A 25,565-nucleotide genomic window follows, 5' to 3' on the forward strand; every position below is an offset into this window, starting at 1 on the left:
TCTCGCTGGATGAACCAGCGTGATTTGTCACGTGTCCAAAACTGCCTTATTTATGCATAGTAATTTTCGCTACTTTAAGTAGCGAGATTATATTAAAATTACTCTGGGAATTATTTTTTCAAAAAAGGTATTATTTTATACATATATTTAAAAAAAAAATATATTGGGAAAAAACTCATTTTACAGTCATCTGCTGTATGTAAGTTCAGATTTCGCAGTGTAGATTAAAAATGTGGCAACGAATAAATTTTGGGTTTGAAAAAATAGGCTTGTTCGAAACAGCTCAAACCCCGACACAGATAGTGTCCAACAGGTGATCCGAGCCCTTCTTTTGACTAAAAAAGGAGAACATGGGGGCCTTTTAGTAAATTAAGAAAATGTAACGGCTACTTTGGGACGCTCTTCCAGGACCCACCTGCGACAGATACTCTTACTTCCCCAAAGACGAGAGCTCAGAACAAAGTGAGAGTTACAGTCGCAGTCCACGGCCGCTGCCTTCGTCATCCTGCCGGTGCTTCAACCCGTCGTCTCGATCTCTTCCATCAGCTACTGTCCGAAGATCAGTATGAACATCTTCAGGAAGAAGACTTCACCCAAAGGTAAACCCTTTTTTCTAGGGTTTCTTCCCTTTAATTTGCCCTCGGCCGTTTGATCATCCTCTGTTCCTTTTGCTATAGTTTTGCGGAAATGGTCATAGTTTTCGACGATCTGGGATTTCTGCATTGCCTTTGAATTTTTGTTTTGGTTCCTCTTTTTATCGGGAAAGTTTTTCCTGGACCGCGTTTTCTGTTTACCCGAATGAAGCTGTTGGTTCTAGCTGGTTTTTGGTTCTGGTTCCTTACATAATTCAATGTAGCTGTGTCTGGTCCAAGGCATTGTTTGTTCAGCAACTTAGGAGTAATTTTCTTGCATTTGGAAGTAAAAAATCGCTTATTTTTAGCTGTTTAGAAGGTGCTTCCGCTTGTTTCATTATTTCACGTTTTTTGTTTGAAAAGAAAAAGGTTTCAGTTTTGAAGTAAAAAGAATGAAAATGCAGAATACGTTACTGTTCCACTCTTTCTGAAGTTCACTTGTCTTGCGTTATGAAAAATAGTATGATGATAATGAGTCTTTCCTTGTTGAAATCAGAGGCACAGATAAATTACAATCTATAAGAACACTATGTTCTTGGCACCCAGCACAAGATAAGACATCACCAATGAGGTGGAATCAAGCAAGAAAGAAAATATGTAGAAGTTCCACCAAAAACAGGAGAAGCAAGCACAACTACTAAAATCTGCTCTAGAGAGCTACAAACCTCAATCACACTGTCTAGAATGAAGAAGGACATGCTGACAACTTTTTATCAAAATTTCATCTCTATTAGACAAGAAATCACCATCCTATCATTGGGACCAACTTAACTATGCGGCTTCCTTGATTCAAAAAAGTTTCCAGCAACACACAGTAGATCTCTTCAGCTGCCATGTACTCCCCAAGGTTTTGCCACTTTGAAAATGCAAGACTTTGCAACATACGTTGCTTCTCTCAACTCTTGTTTTCCCATGCACACGCTCCATCCTGGCACATTGAAAATGCTTTTGTTTGGCTTCTTCAAGAAGCGTTCTCCTCTTCCCATAAACTATAATGACGCCATTAATTTTAAGTCTCTTTGCATGGGCTTCCTACTAAGTGGGCTACAGAAAAATAAATTACTATTAACACCTTGGGCGCAAGACAAGGCATCCTAGTGGACTCCACCAAAAAAATATAAGTAGACCATCCTCTACATAGGAGGAAAATCCAACCAAAAACCTTTCCCTCCAACTTTTGGAGGAATTTTTCATAGAGGCAGTCTCACAGCAAACTTCTTGTTGGTAGACATTGTCATCATATCGAACCATTTTCATTGTATGGATTTTCTCAATATTTGACACATTTGAGTTGAATGCATCTCTAATCTAGTGGTATTTCATGTCAACATGTTTTGATCGAGAATGAAAAGTGTAATTTTTCAAAGACCAATGGCGCTCTAACTATCAAATGCAACACATACTACTTTTTACTTGAACTTGAGCTCCTATAAAGAACTTTTCATCTACAACACATTCTTAGAAGCTTCACTAGCTAAAATAAAAACTCTGTGTGATTAGTAGAAAGGATAAACACATTTCTATAATTTTGAGTGTCAAGTAATAGCTCCCTAGAAAAAGTGATTAAATATGCAAGCGTGTACTTAATCACCTTTGAGAAGATACTTAAAACATCAAGAAGATACTTAAAAAAAACTCTCCTAAATGAAAGTGTTTTACTTGAACCTAAGCTCCTAGTGGTATTTTTTGTTCTACAACTGGCTGCGTAGTTGGTTTAATTTCCTTATGACTAGCTATAAGAGGATCTACATTATGTGGATCAAGCCCAATCATTCCATGCATCATCTCTGTTGTATAAATTGTATTTGCACAACAGAAATTAAACGCAACAATCAATGAAAGAACAAATATAGAACACAACCACGCAATACATCTGAAAGCAATAGAAACAACATAAGGAATTACGTGGTTCGGCAATGCCTACATCCACGGGAGCAATCGGCAAAGAAATTTTACTATCTGGTGTCAAAGTTACTTACAACAAATACACCCAGAACAGTGTATATATAAAGTTTCCGAAGGGCTTCCCTCCAAATCCCAACCAACTTAACGTCCCTCTTTTAAAATTCAAAAATCTGCACTGAGTTCCCGAGCCAAGCCGTCGACGGTTTTAGACATAATGTAAATTGTTTGAATTTTGGTGCAAAATCATTAACGGTTTGGCTAGGACTGTCGACGGTTTACCTGCTGCTCCTCAACACTATGCTTTTTCCACTATGTTATGTCTTCTTCTTGTACATGCATCCCATTAAGTATATGAGTCACATATCACAACAATCTCCATCTTGGCGAATATATGCCCCTTAGGAGAATCCGAAAATATAGCCCACTGCTCCACTTTAACCTTAGGACGTTAGGTTGGGGACCGTCTCCCTTCTAGCATTCGGATACATGAAGTAAGTCCAAGCAATGCTTGAACTTTTCAGTAGTAACTGGCTTTGTCAAGATATCTGTTGCATTTTCAGATGTGTGAATTTTCTCAAGTACAAGTTCACCTGAAAAAATCAATTCCCGGATCCTGTGGAACCTTACATCAATATGTTTGGTTAGAGCATGATACACTTGATTTTTCGCCAAGTAGATGACACTCTAACTATCACAACTCAGCACAACTCCACCTTGCTATATATTCAGCTCATTGACTAAACCAGTAAGCCATAATGCTTTCTTTGAAGCTTCGGCGACTGCCATATATTCAAACTCAGTTGTAGACAATGTCACCAGGGATTGTACCATAGACCTCCAACAAATAGGTCCTCCCACAAGGATGAAAATATAACCCATTGTAGACCTTCTATCATCCATATCTCATGCATAATCAGCATCAACAAACTCCACAACTGATGGAGTATCCTGTTGCTTGCTGAGCATGATACCATAGTTAGAAGTACCCCGTAAGTATTTGAAAATCCATTTGACGGCTTCCTAATGCTGTCTACCTGGATTAAAGAGAAACTTACTCACCACACTTACTGCATGTGTCAAGTCTAGTCTTGTACACACCATGACATACATTAAACTCCCCACAACACTAGCATAGGGGACCTTTGACATGTTCCAAATATCATCATCCGTACTTGGGCATTCAACGGTAGACAATTTAAAGTGATTCACTAGAGGCGTACATACCGGTTTAGCATCAGCCATGTTGAACCTTTCCAATACATTCTCCACATAACCGCCCTGAGATAACCATAACCTCTTTGCATTTTTGTCTCGACGATTTTCCATCCCAAGTATCTTCTTGGCTGCGCCAAGATCCTTCATGTCAAACTCTTTGTGCAACAGAATCTTCAATTGATTTGCCTCAGTTATGTCCATTGCAGCTATTAGCAAGTCATCAACATACAACAATAAGAAAATGAGAGAACCATTATCAAGATCTTTCACATACACACAACAATCATACTCATATCTTCTATAGCCTATCTGGATCATATAGGAATTAAACCGTTTTGCCACATAACCGCCCTAAGATAACCATAACTTCCTTGCATTTCTGTCCCGATGATTTTCCATCCCAAGTATCTTTTTGCCTATGCCAAGATCCTTCATGTCAAACTCTTTGTGCAACAGAATCTTCAACTGATTTGCCTCAGTTATGTCCTTTGCAGCTATTAGCATGTCATCGACATACAACAATAAGAAAATGAGAGAACCATTATCAAGATCTTTCACATACACGCAACAATCATACTCACACCTCCTATAGCCTATCTAGATCATATAGGAATTAAACTGTTTTGCCACTTAACCTTTTTTACCACTGTCTCAGAGACTGTTTCAGCCCATAAAGAGACTTCTTCAATTTGCAAACTAAGTGCTCTTGCCCGGATTGACTGAATACCTCTGGCCATACAGATCTGCTCTTCCAAGTCACCATGGAGAAATGTTGTCTTCTCGTCCATTTGTTCTAAATGTAGGTCATAATGAGCCACTAATCCCAACACTACCCTGATGGAAGTGGGTTGGACCATAGGTGAAAAGATCTCATCATAATCTACTCCCTTCTTCTGTGAGTATCCCTTTGCCACTTAACCGTTTGTACCATTGCCTCGGAGACTGCTTCAGCCTGTAAAGAGACTTCTTCAATTTGCAAGCTAAGTGCTTTTGCCCGGGTTGACTGAATCTCTCTAGCTGTACCATATAGATCTGCTCTTCCAAGTCACCATGGAGAAATGCTGTCTTCACGTCCATTTGTTCCAAATATAGGTCGTAATGAGCCACTAATCCCAACACTACCCTGATGGAAGTGTGTCGGACCACACGTGAGAAGATCTCATCATAATCTACTCCCTTCTTCTGTGAGTACCCCTTTGCCATTAATTGTGCCTTGCATTTCTCTCATTCCTTTTCTGAAATTGCTTCCTTCTAATATACTCATTTGCAGCCTATCGCCCTCTTCCCATTTGGAAGCTCCACCAAATCCAAAGTCTAATTTTTATGCAACGACTTCATATCCTCAATCATAGCACCCATCCACCTACTTTTATCCTGGACGTGCACTGCCTCTTGAAAAGTAGCCAGATCCTTGCAACTTGTAATGAAAGCATAAGATACCAGATCATCAAATCCATACTTGGGCGGTGGTCTAATAGTGCATCTGTATCTCCGTATAGGAACACTGTCAACTTGCTGGTTTCCCGAGTTAGAACTCTGATGCGAACCCCAACCGACACGCGTTGAGACCCAACAACCAATATTGGAATGCTTGCCCAAGAAAGCTAAAATTCAGATTTTGATACGAAACTCTGAACCAACGTTTATAAATGAAACGTGAACCGAAAGTATAAAGTAACAAACCCTGACCCAATGATTATAAGTTAATCATGAACCAAAGGTATGAAGTAACAAACCTTGACCCAATGATTATAATTGCATCACGAACCAAAGGTATAAAACCTCGACCCAATGATTATAATTAAATCACGAACCCAAGGTATAAAATTTGAACGCCACAAGGAAGGATTCCTTGATAAGTTCACAAGTTCTCAAAAGAACCAAGAAGAACAAAGCCTCACATTTTTATTCCATTAAGTCAAATCCCATAATTGAATAGCAACCATTAATAAGGAGACTACAGCCATTAAGCAAGATTAGCTCCATCAAAAACTTGAATTAAGTTTATTAAGAATTCATCTTTCTTTGGGCCAAGCTTGGAGTGCCCGTTTTTGAATAAGCCCAAATATTTTGAATCAGCCCATGAAGTACTTCTTTGATCTTCATGGATCTCGCTCTGGTGATAGGTCCAACTGAAACATGCAATGGATCCTTCAATGGTGCTCATTGATTCTCATCATTCCCCCTCTCTTCAAAAGGATTCGACCTCGAATCCATGTAATATTAAACCAATACGACAAGAAAATATTGTAGAAACAACAAATCAAAAGGAGTAGGAAAAAAAAAAATTCCTTTTGCTTTCTTTTCTTTTTTGACGCCTCTTTTTTCTTTCTTTCTTTCTTTTCTTTTCTTTTCCAACATTTTTTTTTTTTCTGAACTTCGTACACGCCACAAAACAAGAACAATGAATGATGAACGGAACAAGATAAGACGATAACAAGAAACAAAAGATAAAAGGATAGTAAACCTGATTTTAAAGCCTAAGCTCTGATACCAAATGATGCGAATCCCAACTGACACGCGTTAAGACCCAACAACCAATATTGGAATGCTTGCCCAATGAAAGCTAAAATTCAGATTTTGATAGGAAACTCCGACCCAACGTTTATAAATGAAACGTGAATCGAAAGTATAAAGTAACGAACCCTGACCCAATGATTACAAGTTAATCATGAACCAAAGGTATGAAGTAACAAACCTTGACCCAATGATTATAATTGCATCACGAACCCAAGGTATAAAATTTGAATGCCACAAGGAAGGATTCCTTGATAAGTTCACAAGTTTTCAAAAGAACCAAGAAGAACAAAGCCTCACATTTTTATTCCATTAAGTCAAATCCCATAATTGAATAGCAACCATTAATAAGGTGATTACATCTTTTTTTGCCATTAAATCCCATAACTTGAACCCCTTCACACCTTTTTGATACCCCAAAAAAATGCAGCGTCTAGACTTTGCGTCAAGTTTCTATCTCTCCTCATTAGACACGTGTACATAGGCTGAACAACCGCATACCTTCAATGCGAAGTAGTGTACCGCATTTCCCATCCATACCTCCTCTGCCACTTTCCCCTCTAGTGATGCCCTTGGCGATCGGATTACCAAGAAACAAGCCATACTAATTGCCTCTGTTCAGAAGTTCTTTGCTAGCCCTGCATTAAGCTCGAGACACCAAGCTCTCTCAGTTAGAGTTCGGTTCATCCTTTCAGCCACACCATTTTGTTGAGGTTTTTGACGAACAGGGAAATGTCTCCTAATGCCTTGCTGCTCATAAAACTCCATGAACCTAGAATCAGCGTACTCAGTCCCATTTTTAACTTGAGACATTTAATTCTCCTCCTCGTCTGGTTTTCCATTTCAGCTTTCCATAACTTAAACCTGACAAACGTATCTGACTTGTGCCGCATGATACCTAGACCTTCTGTAAGTAGTCGTCAGTAAAACTCACAAAATACACATGTTCTCCCTATGATGCTACTTTCATTAGCCCCTAAACATCATAACGTATGTAATCAAGAATACCTTCCGTCTTATGTATGACTGTTTTGAACTGCACCTTGTTCTGCTTCCTAAGAACACAAAACTTGCAAAAGTTCAGTTTACATGTTTTTATACCCTTCAAAAGTTTCCTCTTGTGAAGTTCTTTCATGCCATGTTCACCAATATGCCCTAGCCGCATATGTCACAAGACGGTTTCATCAAATTCAGAATCTACGGTTGTAGCTCCACCTACAACTGTAGTGCCTAGCAATGCATAAATGTTTCCATCTAACTTTTGCCCTTTCATCACCGTTAGATTGCTTTACACACCTTCATAACTCCACTTTCAGACTTGTAACTAAATCCATTATAGTCAAAAGTGCCTAATGAAACTAGAATCTTCCGTAGGTCCGGAAGATTCTTACATCACATAGGGTTCTTATAGCACCATCAAACATTTTAATTCGTACATTTCCTATTCTAATGATTTTACATGAAACATCATTGCCCATAAGAAATGAACCTGAATTAACCAACCTGTAAGTGTTGAACCCACTCATTATTTAGAGTCATGTGGTAAGAACACGCTGAGTCTAGGATCCAAGAGTCCGTGAGGTGATCCGACCCTGACGAAACTGAAAGTATATCACCATCATTGCATTCTTAATTTCCTTTTTCTACTACATTTGCTGATTTTGAAGCACCTTCTTGCTTTTCAGCATTCCCTTTCTTCCATTCCGGACACTCCGATTTTATGTGCCCCTTTTTACTGCACTTAAAATACCGGATATCCTTTTTCTTCTTGGACTGAGATTGGAAGTATTTTGACTCGATCCATTTATGAATTTTCCTCTCCCACGTTCATGGTTACACTTCACCACAAGCTCTTCACCGTATGAAATTTAATCACAAACTTTATTTCTTTGATGAAAGCCCAGTAACACGCTTGTTACCTCTTCTAAATTTAGGGTCTCTTTACCCCAAGTGAGAGTCGTAACCAAGTTCTCATATGTGTGAGATGCTGGCAGGGAATTCAGTTGCATCAGCGCCTTGTCATCTTCTTCGAATTTCGCATCAACCCGCATTAAATCACTTATGATTTGATTGAATGCATTGATGTGTTGGTTCAAATCCGAACCCTCCACCATCTTAAGCCAATATAACATTTGCTTAAGAAGAGTTTGTTCGTAAGAGACTTAGACATGTACTGGCTTTCAAGCTTTTGCCAAACAGTTACAGGAGAATCCTCTTCCATGACGTGATACAACACGTCATCTTCCAGACACAATCTGATAGTAGCCACCATCTTTGCCTCCAATTCCTTCTAATTTGCCTCATCTATGCCTTCCGGTTGAACACCATACAAGACTTTCACCATCCCTTGCTGCACAAGAAAATCTTTCACCCTTTTCTGCCATCCCGGTTCCATCAAACTTGACAATGCCAAATTTCGTAGACGAAGTACCCGAAGCCATTACAACAATGCCCTGATACCAATTTGTTGTATAAATTGTAATTGCCCAGCGGAAATTAAACGCAGCAATCAATGAAAGAACAAAATATAGAGCACGACCATGTGGTATATTTGAAAGCAATAGAAACAACACAAGGAATTACGTGGTTTGCCAATGCATACATCCACGGGAGAATCGACAAAGAAATTTTACTATTTGGTGTCAAAGACACTTACAACAATCTTCTTCCATTACAAATACACCCAGAACAATGTATATATAAAGTTCCCGGAGGGTTTCCCTCCAAACCCCAACCAACTTAACGTCCCTCTTTCAAAATTCAAAAATCTGCGCTGGGTCCCCAAGCCAAACCATCGACGGATTGGGCCAAACCGTCTTCTTGTACATGTATCCCATTAAGTATATGAGTCACATATCACAACAATCTCCAACTCCCATAGGAGGAATTGGATCCAAATAAATCAAATCATCAACATATGACTTTGGGTTATCACAAATAATTAGATGTCCACAAAATCCATTGCAGTTCATTTATATTCCTTGAGCTTAATATAGGAAAGATCTAGCTACCCTTACAATGAATCTCGCTCTCGTAGTCATTCTCATCCTACTCTCTCTTCTAGGTTTTGTGATTCATTTTGATGGATTCACTCAAAACTGGGTATGGAAAAAAATTCCAAAAATTAGTGGAAGAAAAATCCCATAAGTTGGTGCAAATTGAAAGAAATCTTATAGTTTGCACATGGAAAAGGTGCGGGGTTAAGGGGGCTTTGTTCAACTGGAAAAGAAATCTTATATTTGTAGCAGGTGGATTAGGATTCACTCAAACTGGGTATGGAGAAAAATTCCAAAAATTAGTGGAAGAAAAATCCCATAAGTTGGTGCAAATTGAAAGAAAAACTTTTAGTTTGCATATGGAAAAGGTGGAGGGTTAAGGGGGCTTTGTTCAACTGGAAAAGAAATCTTATATTTGTAGCAGGTGGATTAGGATCACCTTATCGGTTGCAAGATGGGTCTGCACGTGTTTGCCCTTGTTATTGAGGTTGGAGCAGGTCATTCATAATAGGAGTTCCCAAGATACCATATTGAAACTCACAAGTGAGGGGGAGATTGTTAAGAATTCCACCTGTGAGTTTGTACCACATTGGAAAAAGTGAGTGGATGATGAATGCTTATATACATGGTTGGACCTAAGACCCAGTAGACTTAAGCTTTTGGGTCAAGTTGGTGCTCACCCATGTGTATCAAGCATACCTATGGAGTCCTCCGGTGTAACAAGTGGTATCAGAGTCGATGGTTCGGAACTCTGGGTGAGGGAGTGTGTGCGGCGGTAAGACCCACTTGAGCGACTATTGGAGAATGAGTCCTTGGAGGGAGAAGATGACTTCTGTTCAAGAGGGAGCAATTGAGAACTCACAAGTGGGGGAGGGAGGGGTTCAAAAGGGGGGGGGGGGGGTAAGGGGGCTTTTGTTCAACTGGAAGAGAATAAATTTGCAGCAGGTGGATTAGGATCACCTATCGGTTGCAAGATGGGTCTGCACGTGTTTGCCCTTGTTATCGAGGTTGGAGCAGGTCATTCAAATAATTATGGTTTTGTTTGGAGTAAAGTCTACAATTGAACAACAATGATCATTCGATCTTCATTCTGGGCGGCATGGAAGGGCAAGGTTGGTGTAAATTTCTACAAAAGTTGCGAGCGATTTTAGGATTGGAGGAGACAAGCAAAGTTGAGGAGGCTCAACCTTTAAGGAATCATGATCATTAGAGTTGGAAGAAGTTCTTTTTGGTACTTCAATGGCAGCAAAGGATGGATGGTGCTGCGGAGTTGTGGAAGTTACCAATTAGTGAGCATTGGAGTTTTGGTGACTTGTGGTCCAAGAGGCTCTAAGGAAACTAGGTTTTGCAAGGGGAAAGGGGGCAATTGCATGTGTATTTGAAAGCAGGTGGATTAGGATCACCTTATCGATTGCAAGATGGGTCTGCATGTGTTTGCCCTTGTTATCGAGGTTGGAGTAGGTCATTCATTATAGGAGTTTGCAAGATACCATATTGAAACTCACAAGTGAGGGGGAGATTGTTGAGAATTCCACCTGTGAGTTTGTCCCACATTGGAAAAAGTGAGTGGATGATGGATGCTTATATACATGGTTGGACCCAAGACCCAGTAGGCTTAAGCTTTTGGGTCATGTTGGTGCTCACCCATGTGTATCAAGCTTACCTATGGAGTCCTTTGGTGTAACAAGTGGTATCAGAGCCGATGGTTCAGAACTCTGGGTGAGGGAGTGTGTGCGGCGGTAATATCCACTTGAGCGACTATTGGAGAATGAGTCCCAGGAGGGAGAAGATGACATCCATTCAAGGGGAAGCAATTGGAACTCACAAGTGGGGGAGCCCCATTCAAGGGGCTTTGTTCAACTGGAAGAAAAATCTTATATTTGCAGCAGGTGGATTAGGATCACCTATCGGTTGCAAGATGGGTCTGCATGTGTTTGCCCTTGGTCATTCATTATATGAGTCCCGTTCAAGGGGCTTTGTTCAACTAGAAGAGAAATCTTATATTTGCAGCAGGTGGATTAGGATCGCCTATTGGTTGCAAGATGGGTCTGCACGTGTTTGCCCTTGGTCATTCATTATAGGAGTTCGCAAGATACCATATTGGGTGGTGATTAAATCACATAATTATGGTTTTGTATGGAGTCCTTCAGTGTAACAAATGGTATCAGAGCCGATGGTTTGGAACTCTGGGTGAGAGAGTGTGTGCGGCAGTAAGACCCACTTGAGCGACTGTTGGAGAATGAGTCCTAGGAGGGAGAAGATGACTTCTGTTCAAGGGGGAGCAATTGGAACTCACAAGTGGGGGAGCCCGTTCAAGGGGCTTTGTTCAACTGGAAGAGAAATCTTATATTTGCAACAGGTGGATTAGGATCACCTATCGGTTTCAAGATGGATCTACACGTGTTTGCCCTTGTTATCGAGGTTGGAGCAGGTCATTCGTTATAGGAGTTCGCAAGATACCATATTGAGTGGTGATTAAATCAAATAATTATGGTTTTGTTTGGAGTAAAGTCTACAATTGAATGACAATGATCATTCAATCTTTATTCTGGGCGGCATGGAAGGGCAATGTTGGTGTAAATTTCTTCAAAAGTTGCGAGCGATTTTAGGATTGGAGGAGACAAGCAAAGTTGAGGAGGCTCAACCTTTAAGGAATCATGATCATCGGAGTTGGAAGAAGGTTCTTTTTGGTACTTCAATGGCAGCAAAGGATGGATGGTGCTGCAGAGTTGTGGAAGTTACCAATTAGTGAGCATTGGAGTTGTGGTGACTTGTGGTCCAAGAGGCTCTAGGGAAACTAGGTTTTGCAAGGGGAAAGGGGGCAATTGCATGTGTAATTGAAAGTGGCAAGGTTGGCGTAATTTTCTACAAAAGTTGCGAGCAATTTTAGGGTTGGAGGGGACAAGCAAAGTTGAGGCTCAACCTTTGAGGAATCATGATCATCGGAGTTGGAAGAAGGTTTCTTTTGGTACTTAGTGGCAGCAAAGAATGGATGGTGCTGCAGAGTTGTGGAATTTACTGATTAGTGAGCTTTGGACTTGTGGTGACTTATGGTCCAAGAGGCTCCAGGGAAACTAGGTTTTGCGAGGGGAAAGGGGCCAATTGCATGTGTAGTTGAAAGTGGGGGTGGGATTTGAATGGGTTGGGTCACAAGTTATTAACATGACAAGCAAAGTTGAGGCTCAACCTTTGTGGAATCATGATCATTGGAGTTGGAAGAAGGTTCCTTTTGGTACTTCAATGGCAGCAAAGGATGGATGGTGCTGCAGAGTTATGGAAGTTACCAATTAGTGAGCATTGGAGTTGTGGTGACTTATGGTCCAAGAGGCTCTAGGGAAACTAGGTTTTGCAAGGGGAAAGGGGGGCAATTGCATGTGTAGTTGAAAGTGGGGGTGGGATTTGAATGGGTTGGGTCACAAGTTATTAACATGACAAGCAAAGTTGAGGCTCAACCTTTGTGGAATCATGATCATTGGAGTTGGAAGAAGGTTCCTTTTGGTACTTCAATGGCAGCAAAGGATGGATGGTGCTGCAGAGTTATGGAAGTTACCAATTAGTGAGCATTGGAGTTGTGGTGACTTATGGTCCAAGAGGCTCTAGGGAAACTAGGTTTTGCAAGGGGAAAGGGGGGCAATTGCATGTGTAGTTGAAAATGGGGGTGGGCTTTGAAAGGGTTGGGACACAGGTTATTAACATGACAATTAATTTGCCCTAGCTATTGGAGAATAAGTCATGCGATTTTGAAGGTGACATGTCCCATTTGGAAAATGTAATTAGCGATAGAGGCTTGATATTGAAGGGCCTTTTAGGGATTTCTTATGGGTTGTGGTGACTTGCGGTCCAAGAGGCTCTAGGGAAACTAGATTTTGCAAGGGGAAAGGGGGCAATTGCATCTGTAGTTGAAAGCGGTGGTGGGCTTTGAATGGGTTGGGACACACATGTTATTAACATGACAATTAATTGCCCTAGCTATTGGAGAATAAGTCATGCGCTTTTAAAGGTGATGTGTCCCATTTGGAAAATGTAATTAGCGATAGAGGCTTGATATTGAAGGGCCTTTTAGGGATTTCGTTATGGGCTTGTACGTTTTCTAAAACAGAAAGGATTGGGTCACCTCTTCTTCTTAGGCCCATGTCCATCTGAACATGGGGACCCATAGTACAAGTGAAGAGTACTTCCAACTATACACCCCTCAAGCTTAGATTTTATCTAAGCATAATGGAAGTGTGGGAGGGGCTCATGAGGAGTGGGTGTTGAAACTGATTGGATGTAGTAGACTTAGTCTTGGTCAAAGTGAGCAAGTGGATAAGAAACAGCTGCGTGGTACTTCCTCTCTGTTTGGGGGTGGTCAGCACAAATGAGCAATTTTTTTCTAGTGGACTGAGAGATAGGGGAAAGGAAGTCTTGAGGATTGATAAGCTTATTAGCCCAAGGAGGGCTAAGAGATAGGGGAAAGGAAGTCTTGAGGGATTGTTGTCAGAAGGTTCATACGGAGGAAAATGGTAAGACTGATCAAGATTGTGCAAGTTTTAGTAACTACTAGAAAAACAACTTAGTGGTATTTTTTCTCTTCGATGGGTTGGTCACTGCAAATGGGCAACATGAATTTTTTTCCTGTGGCTGAGAGAAGGGGGAAGGGAAGTCTTGAATATTGATGAGCTTACTAGAGGAAAATAGATTTGAGAAAGAAGGTTAGAAAGGAAATTCCTACTGAGAAAAAAATAAGGAGATATATTAGATGAGGAGGGTGATCTGGATAATTATTTTCATTATTTGGGTTGGGGGGGGGGGGGGGGGGGGGGGGGTTACTTTTAGATTAGCTTCATGAACAGCTACGTATTGGATCGTATTATTCAAATTTTATTGATGTTCCTTCCTCGTAGCCTCCATCTCCAATGTATGATTTGGAGGGGGGAGTTCTTGGTTCGATGAATGTTGAAGTAGATGAGGTAGAAGAAGACAAGATTGAGGGAGACCAATATTTAACCAGTCTTTGTGCCTTGTTTTCATCATTTGCTGGATAAAAGGGTATATTGTTAGCTGATCCAAAGGGAAAGAAAGTCTGTTAGGCTAGGTAGTGTTCCGATGACTATAGGAAGGCTTGTGAAGTGAGGTTTGCTTAGGTAGCATTTTGTTTAGGTATTTTTGGGAGGGTGTTACTTTTAGATGAGGTTCATGAACAGCTAGGTGTTGGATCGTATTATTCAAATTTTATTGATGTTCCTTCCACGTAGCTTCCATCTCCAATGGATGATTTGGAGGGGGGAGTTCTTGGTTTGATGAATGTTGAAGTAGATGAGGTAGAAGAAGACAAGATTGAGGGAGACCATTATTTCACTAGTCGTTGTGCCTCGTTTTCAACATTTGCTGGATAAAAGGGTATATTGTTAACTGATCCAAAGGGAAAGAAAGTCTGTTAGGCTAGGAAAGGGACTGTCGGAATTGGCTAACTTGCAGTGCTCCAATGACCATAAGAAGGCTGTGAAGTGAGGTTTGCTTAGGTAGCATTTTGTTTAGGTATTTTTGGGAGGTGGGCAGTTGTCGCTTGTGTTTTCTTTTTTTCTTTGTTTAAATTTCTTTTCTGAGGTTTTCTTGTCCTTTATTGCTTATATTCTTTCTCTCATAATATATGAACAAAAATTTTGGGTTCTCACAAACTTTTTCAATGTATCTTGAATGGTCTAGTTTTCACAAAAAAAGAAAAGAAAAAAGGCATCCTTCTAATCAATTTCTTCTCAAGCAAATCTTACATACATGCTGTACCCAAAATTGTTATATCCATAACTGAGAAAAATGAATTGCTTTGCTTTTGCACAAACCTCGGCCTCTCATCCTTTGGAATGTGCACAAAGGTTTTGCAATCAAACATTTTCAAGTGATTGTAGGAAGTATTTTTCCTACTAAGAACTATTTTTGGTATATCACACTACAAGGGAATGCATAAAGAGTGATTTAACAAGTGGATTGTTTCGCTCCCCTAAAAGGATCTTTGCAGCTTAGCATTTGACATGTCACTCTCTCGACATATTTTCTTACAAAACCATTCAAACTCTGGCATTTTGGAGTAGTTGTCTAATATTCAATGCCTAAAAAGTTATAGTGAACCTGAATATTCACCTCCATTATTTGTTCAAATGCACTTAAATGATCTTTGTGTTTCTCTTCGACAAATAGCTTAAAGTTACTTAACACATTTAAAACCTTTTTTTTTTTTTTTCTCCAGGGTTCAACTCCAGATTTTCCTAGAGTGCAATAGAAGTAAAAAAGTGCAGTGCACTACCAAGTGTAATAGTTTTTAGGACGTCACAATGCATCAAATCTAAAAAATTAGATCTCCTTAATGGAGAAGCACTTTTAAAAGTAGTCTGTATAAAGCTTTCCAGCCAAATAAAGCTCTCCAAGTTGTAAGTCCATACCTTGTTGGATGATCATGAATAGAAGTAAGAATGTGCAATACACTACCAAATGTTCTAGTTTCGTACTACATCACTCACTCGAATGCATCAAATCTAAAACATTAGGCCTTCTTAGTGGTGGATCACTTTAAAGTTACTCTGTGTTGCTTTCCAGCCAAGCGCAATGTTTACAAGGCTCTGACTTCATACACCTTTTTCTTGAATATTTCAAGTCCTTTTTGGCTCATGTATCTTAGCCTCTTTTGCCACTGCTCTGTAACCGAGTCATTCTCCACCCTATTATGATGCCTTTTGAGTGCTTTGCTCTTATCAATTCGAGTGTAGAGTACTTCTTTTCTCTAGATACAACCACAGATCCTCTAGTGAGCATTCACTGCCTATGATTTAAGGTATTGTGGCACCCCTCATCATCCCAGCTTCACTATGCATATCAAATTTAATTGAAATATTCGATTTGTTTCGCATCTTTAAGAATTAACTTGCTGATTGGTCTGCAAGTGCCCATCTTCCTGTCAAAATATGAGAGAAGGTATCATTCCCCATTTTCACCACACCAAATTCGTGGTGGTGTATAGGATGAGAAGAAATCCTTCATAGTGCATGAATGGAGGTACAATTATCTAGAAACTAGTTGCATTCTTTATTCCTGTATAATTTTTTCTCTCTATATTTCAGAATTTTATCTTCCAGTTTTTTGCCTGAAGAAATTTCATCTATTTAGTTCTAATAAATGTTATCTTTTTGGTGTGTGTGTGTGTGCGTGTGTTTTTTGTTGTATTATTTGCTTTAACGATAACTAGAATTTTGATTCTAAACTGAAAGTGAGATGGTTGCTTGTTTTCACAGATGCTCTGCGTGCAAGCAAAAGAGAAATGTCAATTGCGACCCGAGGTAATGTTTCTTTCTTCAACAAACTGTTCATGCCTTAGCTTTTTCTCCATTGTTTGATCTTTGGTTTGTTTAGAGATAGTATTGAGATTACAAGTTTGGGAAAAGGGGGACCAAAATCATGGCTGATAATTTGGGTGGTAAGAATGAATCTTGAAGTGTAATAGTTGATGCCGAGTTTCTCATCTAATGGTTTGTAAACTTGAAAAGGGCTAAAACCATTTCTGTCCAACTTCAGCCTTGGAACAAGTCCTACTTCAAAAATAAGTAAATAAAAAAAAAACTAAAAACAAAAAAAAAATCCCAACAAAGATAAAAAACTCCAAGTATCATAAAAGATAAGAAATTAATTGTTCTAACAGTATTTGTAGTAGTAGAATGAATCAAAACCCATGCTTTGAGAAGTTATTAAGCATGGTTATTAAAATCATGATCTAGATTGTAGAATCATTCTACGATGCAAATTCACCCAAACAATCCAAGTCGCAAAAAAATTGGAATAAAGTAGAATCATAAAAGAATCAGTTGTTCTCTGGTTTGGCTTTTTTTTTTTTTTTTTTTTCTTTTCGCGTCAATAATGTGGCCTAATACATGTTTTTCTTGGCCCAAAGGCCCCAAAAGGTTTTTGTTTGGTCCACAGTCTTCAAAAACTGGGGCAAAATGGCTCTCAACCTCTCACCGATGAACAGATTCAGTAGAATCTGCACCTGATCTCCCTGGAGTTTGACACCTCAGCCCTATACTAATTGAAGTTTAGCAACCTAGCACCTAAATTTCTCTCCTCTTTGACAACCAGAGTGCCCTCCATCTGGTGACTGGTGTTCAATCAGCAGCTGCCAGCAGTCTTGCTGTTTGATCAGCAGTTCTTTGGTGTTCGACAACCAGAGTTCTTGGTGTTCTACAAGAACTCAGTCCTTTGTCCTCTTCCTTTTTTGATGTTCAACAAGAACACCTTAGTCCTCTTCAACACAGAGTTTTCTTATTGTTTGATCAGCAGCAGCCAAGAAAAGAGCCAAGCCAGCAGGCCCAGCAGAGCTGCAGAGGTATGCTTCGAAAAACAGATCTGCTTCTTGAAAAGACTCAACAGTGGGCAATGTTTTCCTAATACTTCTTTTCCTTATTTTTCTTGCTCTTCTTCTTTTTCTTCTTTTTATTGTTTGAACTTTTTATTGGATTTTTAACTTCTTAGACTAATCAAGTTTTTAGCCATAAGAATCGTCATAAAGTTCCACATATATACTTTTTTAATAGGATCTTACAATTCTCGACCCGATTCTACGATTCAATCCTCCAGAGCTCCAACGATCCCACTTAGAATCCTAGTTCTAAACAACCTTGGTATTAAGGAGTATTAACCATAACAGCCAGTAGGATTACAACATATTTCAAAACTTTTAATATAATGTTAAGGCATAAAATTAAGTTTCCTTAAACAATCAGAAGTTCTCCATAAAGGCACTGTAGTTTTGGAATATTTTGAATTTCTGCACTGTGCTTGTGGGTGAATTCACCATGTAACTTTTTTTCAAGGAATGTAAATTGAGCAGTTCTTTGCAAGATTTTGTTCACCGTGTAAATTGTTAAATACTTTACCCTGTGGCTCTTCGTTATGAGTCTAGATAAGCATCTGCGCACATTAGAGTCAACTAAGATGAAATTTCATGGCTATGTTCTGTACTTTTCCATCCTTTGATAACTATTGCTTTAATAAGTATTAGTTTGATGGTGCCACACTCTTTGTAGGGATCGAACGTGAGATTGCTTCTCTTCAACTGGAGGTGTGTTATTACCTGAAAGCTCTGTGTATATGTGTGTGCGTGTATATATATATATATATATATATATATATATATATCTTCCCAAAGTTTAATCTGGCTTGAATTTTTCAGGAGAAGAAATTAGTGGCAGAGATAAAGAAAACAGCTAAAACTGGGAATGAGGCAAGTATTTAAAAAAAAAAAAAAAAGGTTCTTAACTGAGCTGAACCATCCAATTGGCTTACCTAATGTTGAAGCTATGGGTTGAGTTAACATCTATGTATCATTTAATTTATGTTGAGTCTTCTAAGGCAATCTAAACCCTTTTCTATTCTGTATTTGTTGGAGGTGGTTGAGAGGCCTAAGCTTCAATTTGTATGTTTTGTGGCTGTTACACTAATTTGGCTGTATTCTACTTTGTTCCTGAGCCACAGCTCTCAAATGTGAGCCTCAAAGGACATGTTTGACTGGCATGAGGCATGCCTAAGTTCCCTCTATTATATGTAAAGGTGTTCATGTTTTGTTGGTGAGGATTTTTAGAGCTGGTGAGGATTTTTAGGTTAGAAAATCAATATATACCATGGTGTTTTATTTCATTTAGGTATAATACACTGTATCTAATACCCTTGCTTGCTTTTGAAGCTTTTGAGGACTAGTGACACTTACCTAAGCTAATGTTTTACATAAAATACTGATCTTTATAATGATCCAGCTGTTTTGAAATTGACTGTTTTGCAGGAATTATGTTAAACCATTTGATTCTTTTTCCTGACGAAAGGAAAAGTTGTTGAGATGTTTTTATATTTCCTTAATTGGAACATTCATATCTATTGCTAATTTAATGGTTTTTGAATCAATGATTCTGTCCTCGAGCATAAGAAAAATTTTATCCAGGATTTGTCTTGATTCTGAAAATTCAGGAAGTTGGATTAACTGGTGTGTTATTATTTAAAAGGTTATTTAAAATTAGAAGGTTACTTGTTAAGTTATAGTGATACTCATATGTGGAAATTTCAGAGAAATTATCATGCATGTTGAAATTAATGTTTTGTTTTTTGAAAAAACTAATTTGATTATGTAAGGTTGCAATAAGGCAGTATGCTAACCAGCGTATATAGCCAAGACAGGTGTCCGTCCATTCAATCTGGGATCTTTTTGGTTGACCAAGGGACCTACATGGTCTGCTGGGACCATGAAGCTCTTTACTGACTTAAATGTAGATTCAACTTCCAAAAGAAATCCAGAGTCGTGCATCACCAGACTTTTTTAACTTTTTAACAGGTCTCTGTCCATTCGATCTGGGATCTTTTTGGTTGACCAAGGGACCTACATGGTCTGCTGGGGACCATGAAGCTCTTTACTGACTTAAATGTAGATTCAACTTCCAAAAGAAATCCAGACTCGTGCCTCACCAGACTTTATTAACTCTTTAACAATATTTGTAGCTAGATGTTTTCTTTTTCAAAAGAGATTCCTTGCCTCTCAAATGACTATCTATTATAACCATTGCCCAGGCTGCTACCAGAATCTTGGCTCGTCAACTTGTTCGTCTACGGCAACAAATAACTAATTTGCAGGGAAGTCGTGCCCAAATCAGGGGCGTAGCAACTCACACACAGGTTAATATTCTAACTGCAAAGTGAGTTTTTAAAAGATGTAATCTCTTCTCTTTGTCATTTTCCTTTATTTTGTTCGTTTTTTCTTTGCATGCACAGGCAATGTATGCCAGCACTTCAATTTCTACTGGGATGAAAGGTGCAACTAAAGCAATGGTGGCCATGAACAGGGTATGTGGTAGAAGATCACATCATAGCTTTCCGGGAAATCTAGCAAATTGACACTCCATAAAAAATGACATGTGCATGTGTCTTACCCTTCTCGTGTGCTTGTGAGCGCATTTGGATCTGCAAAGTCAGATCAATAATACAATTTGGGTCAGATTGTGCTCCTGCACAAAAAAAAGGGGGCAGCCTGGTGCACAAAGCTCCTGCATATGTGCGGTCCATGGAAGGGACGGACCACGATGGGTCTATAGTATGCAACCTTACCTTGCATTTTTGTAAGAGGCTGTTTTAACGCCTCAAACCTGTGTTCTTGCGTACAAGACTAGTTGAAAATGAAATAAAAGCTCATCAATATGACGATGAGAGTGTCACTTGACATATACTCATTTGAAATGCAGTTCCCAAGATTTATTTTAATACAACTTATTATAGCTTCTAGTGCCTGTATTTTTTTAAGTCGAGTGCAGTTATTACTTGTCTTTTTTATTTTTTCAGCAAATGGCCCCTTCCAAACAAGCTAAAGTGATCAAAGAATTCCAAAAGCAGTCATCACAAATGGACATGACGGTAAAATTCACTAATATTTGTATTTTTCCATTTCTCTGCATCTTTTTCCATTTAGAATTTGAAACCTTTTCTATTTATTGGGAAAGAAAAAACAAAGAATTTAAAATCTTGTATTTCGGTAGAAATTAGCTGGCAGATAGATGGGTACAAATTAAAATATGAGGAAATAGGCCACATATTTACCTGAGATAGCTTCATATTTATTCTGTCTATAAATAAAAACAGTCAAATGACCAATAGTTGTTTTACTTATTTTATATCTTCATGGAATTACTTGGTCCTTTGCTAACTTGTGTAGAATTTGCTTCGTAGGTTTGTTTTTTTTTTTTAACCTTGGTTTGCATGTGTTCGTATTTGTGAGATAATAACATATGTTGTTCTCAATTCAGATTGAGATGATGTCAGAGTCTATTGATGAGACATTAGATAAAGATGAGGCTGAAGAGGAAACTGAGGAACTCACTAATCAGGTGCATTATATTGACTGTTCTGTTAGTTTTTTGTTTTCTCTCATCGGTTCCTTTCTTTCCCTTGCTTTTGATCCCTAAATTTGATTGGTTTCTTTGCAGGTGCTAGATGAGATTGGTGTGGATATTGCATCACAGGTTCCCTTTTTTTTTTTTTCTTCTTTTGAGATGAATTATGTCACATGGATTTCATTATGAATATTATTTTGTATAATTTGAATAAGTGATACTTGTCCTCTTTTTGACAGTTATCTTCAGCTCCAAAAGGGCGGATTTCTTCAAAGAAGGTTGAAAATGTTGTTACTAGGTATGTGTTACTTGTGAACTGTTTTTTTTTTTTTCTAATAAAAATAAGAGAATTTTGAGGAATTTGATTGCTAGCTTTGGTTTTGAAACAAGGTTAAGTTTTCTGGCTAAGGTTCCACTACCGTTTGCCTTCCTTTTTTGCAAACGACAAGCACCCACCCAGTTTTGGACATTATAGATGGTTACTTGTAGTAAAAGATACATGCACTTTCCACAATAAGTTTACTTGCCTTGCCTTTTGGAAGCATAGATTTGGAGGATTGAATTTGAATTTGTGGTATCATAAAACTGTTTGGGAGCATATTAGGGCAATCTAAACTTGAGCTTTCAAATCCATGCTCCCAAACACTACCTTAGATTACGTTTGGGAGCATAGATTTCGGGATTTGGATTTGGTAGATTTGAAGAAAACTTAATAATTAACGTATCATAAAAATATATGAATTAGTTTTGTATATATATATTATATATATATATATATATATATATTATTATATATAAACTTTATATTAATATGTTTATATATGTATGTTTATATACGCTGTTTTATTCTTTTTTTCAATTCAATTATATGATCATATGTTAATCAATTATATGTTTATGGAAATGAACCCTAACTATGCAACCCTATTCCTAGTAGATTGACTCCAAAATAGCATATCCAAATTAGAAGAAAGCCCACAGAAGCCACAATTGCAGAATTTGTACCTTTCCAATTTTTATTTGTTTGAGTATGTAAATAAACATATTTGTATTATATTTGATCGAAAAATGCACAAAAATTTATATCTATGGCTCAAGTTCTAAGTTCCCGTGGGTTAAAATCATGAAATTTTTGTAATTATCTAAAAAAATTAGGGCAATTTTAATTGTGCAAAGTAGTTTTTTATTTTTTAAATTTGAAATTATTTTTCTTATTTTTCAGTTTCGCAACATTATATGAAAAAAAAAATATATATATATATATATATATTTTTTAATTGTTTGGAGATCCAGGAGTAAAACTAAAAAATAAATTCTGTCAACTAAACAATTATCTATTTACAATAAAGTGAAATCCCTTTGTAATTTCATGGTCGGTGTGGATAATCCCATTGGCACACAATAAATTCTCTATTTTAATGTTGCATGCTTCTAAAAATTTGTTTTCATTTGCAGTTCTAAATCTTCCGATGTTGAAGATCTTGAAAAGAGGCTGGCATCTCTCCGACGCATTTGAGCTGAGAAGCGCAGCAGTTGACAGTTGTCTTTCATTAAATTTAGTTTTCTTTTAAATTTTTAGCAGTATAAAAATACAATGAATGTGAATTATTGTTTATAAAGTTAATTTCCAAAATATAAATTATTTTTCAATGTCATAATTTCCAGATACTTGCCTATTTAAAAGGTGGAGGTTACTCTGTGGTTTCCCATTGGGGTATTTTATTATTTTCGTACATGGACCTTATTACTTTGGTGTGAGCGTCTGAGCATTTGACAAAATTAATTACATGTTTGGTAGTGGAAATGAAATTACATGGAATGAAATTAAAATTTTCATTTAATTTCATCAAATTTATTATTTAAAATTTAATTTAATTTAATTTTATTCATTGTTCGTTTCATTTCACAAATAAAAAATGATGCAAGTATTGAAGTGTAATGCCAAATTCAAATAATCAACTATAAATTTTAACTTAAATCAAAATCATAAATTTGAATATTAAACTATTTTTAGTGTTTGATATGTAAACTTTAAAATTATTATTTTTAATTTTAATCTTTTGGACTGTCTAGAACGAGATTATTTAATAGAATTAAGATATAAAATAAATCAAAGTTTTTAATTAAGTCAAAATGGTTTTTTTTTTATAATAATAATAATAATAATAATTTTAAGAAAAAATATGCAGGACAGAGGTTGGGGGTGATTAGGCTTTTGATTGGGTCTTAGGTTCTTTAACTTTTTTTTTTTTTGTATTTATTTTTCATAAGGAATAAAAATGAAAAAGAGACCTCAATTTTATTTTCTTATCTAAATAAATAAGATATGCTCAGTAGACCAATTTTAAGAAAATGAAGAGCAATTGTCAAATCCATTAATGTTTAACTAACTCATTTATTTAGTGAACTAATTTGGACACACAACTATTGATTATTTAGATCAAACAAACATTCTCATTGCCATTTTTTTTTCCTTGGAATGTAAAGGGGAACTTTGTTAAAATATGTGTGCGAGGACTATACAACATAAAAACCATCTAATTTGTTTTGTTTTGTTTTGTTTTATGTAGATCGTGGTCAAGTTAAATTAGCATCTCATCGAAGTCTTGCAAAATAGTGAGAGTTATGATGTATTTTCAAGAGAGGGGTGAATTGGATATTAAAAATTATATCTTAGGTCAAGTTTGTCCTATTTTTAGCACAACTAGTATTACACAAAGTAAGGTCTTTCTAAGCAGTCACAAATATCATGAATATTGAGATTTTGCAAATATTTAAAATTATGCACAATAATCACAATAAATCAAGTATAAACATATAAGTGCAGAAATGTAAAGAGAGTAGGGAGAGAGAGCGCAAACACAAGATTTTTACGAGGTTCAACAAACTTGCCTACGTCCTTGCCTTGGGCAAACCTCCCAAGGATTCCACTATCCGCTCCTTAAAACCGAGCGGACCTTCCCGTTACAATCCGATGCTTACACAAGGCGTAACTACCTCTTTACAATCCGATGCTTACACGAGGTGTAACTACCTCACCACGGTTCACAACTCGAACTGCCAATACAAATGATATGAGATTTTCGTACAAGTAAATGCTTCTTAATAAGCAAAGATGTACAAATGAAATCTAGATGCACTCTCAAGTGATTTTATATTTGAAGTTCATTAGAGTATATGAAATCCTCTCAAAAATATTTTTCAATAAAAGGAGAGAGTATGGAAAATGATTTTCTCAAATTGATTGACCTTTGCAATATCAAAAAATGAGAAGCCTCTCAAGCAAAAATATAGGAGTGAATATATAACTCAAGGCTTTCTTCAAACACTCAAAGATTTTTCTCCAAAAATATTTTCAAATAAAAGTAGGAGAAATATGAAAAATAATTTCTTCAAATAAATTGACCTTTAAAAAATAAAATCCAAGAAAGCTCTCAAGCAAAATATAATGAATATAAGCTCAAGCCTTACTTGTATAACTCAAGAAGAATTTCCCCAAAAAGAGTTTTTCAAAATAGAAGAGTAGAAGAAAATGATCTTCAAAAATGGGTTTGGAAATAAGAACAAGAAACAAAAATAAGTATGCTTCCCAAGTGTTTCTCACTCTTTTTCTAAGTGTTTGGGCAAGTTTTATAGGCTAAACCCTCAAATAGCCATTATATGGCTGTTGGGGGAAAGAAATAATATAATAATATGAAAATAGTTATTTTTCACCCATTGGAGCAGTTTTGCCCATTGGATTCATCGACTAGTTTATGCACTCGTCAACTAGTCTACTCCTACCACTCGTCGATGAGTCTTGCCCTTGGTTTTTTGCGCGAATACCTTTCAGTATTTTGGAGATAACATTTTCTATATTCCAAATTAAACCTTCTTGGTATCAACAGAAAGATGAGAGAAACTCCCACAACTTTCATGTTGGACACTTTCAGTATTTTGGTCATTACTTTTTATAGAAAACTCCAAATGGGATGCTCTTGGTATCAAAAGAAAGCTAAATGAAAATCCCACAATTTTCATGTTGAACATATTTTACAATGATAACTGATTGATCGATGAAATGGCTCATCAATACGATGGTAGAAACATGATAGGGATTTTGAAAAACTTGTTTTGGAGTTTTTTTTACTTGAAATAATTTTTGCACATATGTAAAATAATTTTCCATGAAATATAGAGTTCCTAAGGTCAATCTATGGTCATTGAGTTTCAAATTAAATCATGAGGCACAATTAAACCTAATTAATTATTACAACCCCAAAAATAAATAAAAATCTTCATGCTTAGCTCCTTTGCAATTTCCATGGAATATGCCGAGGTATGATCGTCTACGTCCTTTCACGGCTTCCATATTGCATCCATAACTTGTGCTTTTAGAACTATAAACCTGATAATACACTAAGAACACAAGT

General features: G+C 37.3%; 1 protein-coding gene across 1 annotated transcript; it reads left to right on the forward strand.

Moving 5' to 3' along the window:
• The first annotated feature begins 290 nt into the window (after positions 1-290).
• On the forward strand, positions 291-22,836 carry LOC131160350 (vacuolar protein sorting-associated protein 2 homolog 2). Its single transcript, XM_058115962.1, has 11 exons — positions 291-599; positions 16,528-16,572; positions 18,313-18,347; positions 18,459-18,509; positions 19,841-19,945; positions 20,042-20,113; positions 20,606-20,677; positions 21,067-21,147; positions 21,247-21,282; positions 21,393-21,451; positions 22,609-22,836. The coding sequence occupies exons 1-11, from the start codon at positions 566-568 to the stop codon at positions 22,667-22,669; spliced, it is 651 nt and encodes a 216-aa protein (XP_057971945.1). The 5' UTR covers positions 291-565; the 3' UTR covers positions 22,670-22,836.
• The last annotated feature ends 2,729 nt before the right edge of the window (positions 22,837-25,565 follow it).

Source organism: Malania oleifera, chromosome 7 (genome assembly GCF_029873635.1).
Source record: "Malania oleifera isolate guangnan ecotype guangnan chromosome 7, ASM2987363v1, whole genome shotgun sequence".
Taxonomy (NCBI): domain Eukaryota; kingdom Viridiplantae; phylum Streptophyta; class Magnoliopsida; order Santalales; family Ximeniaceae; genus Malania; species Malania oleifera.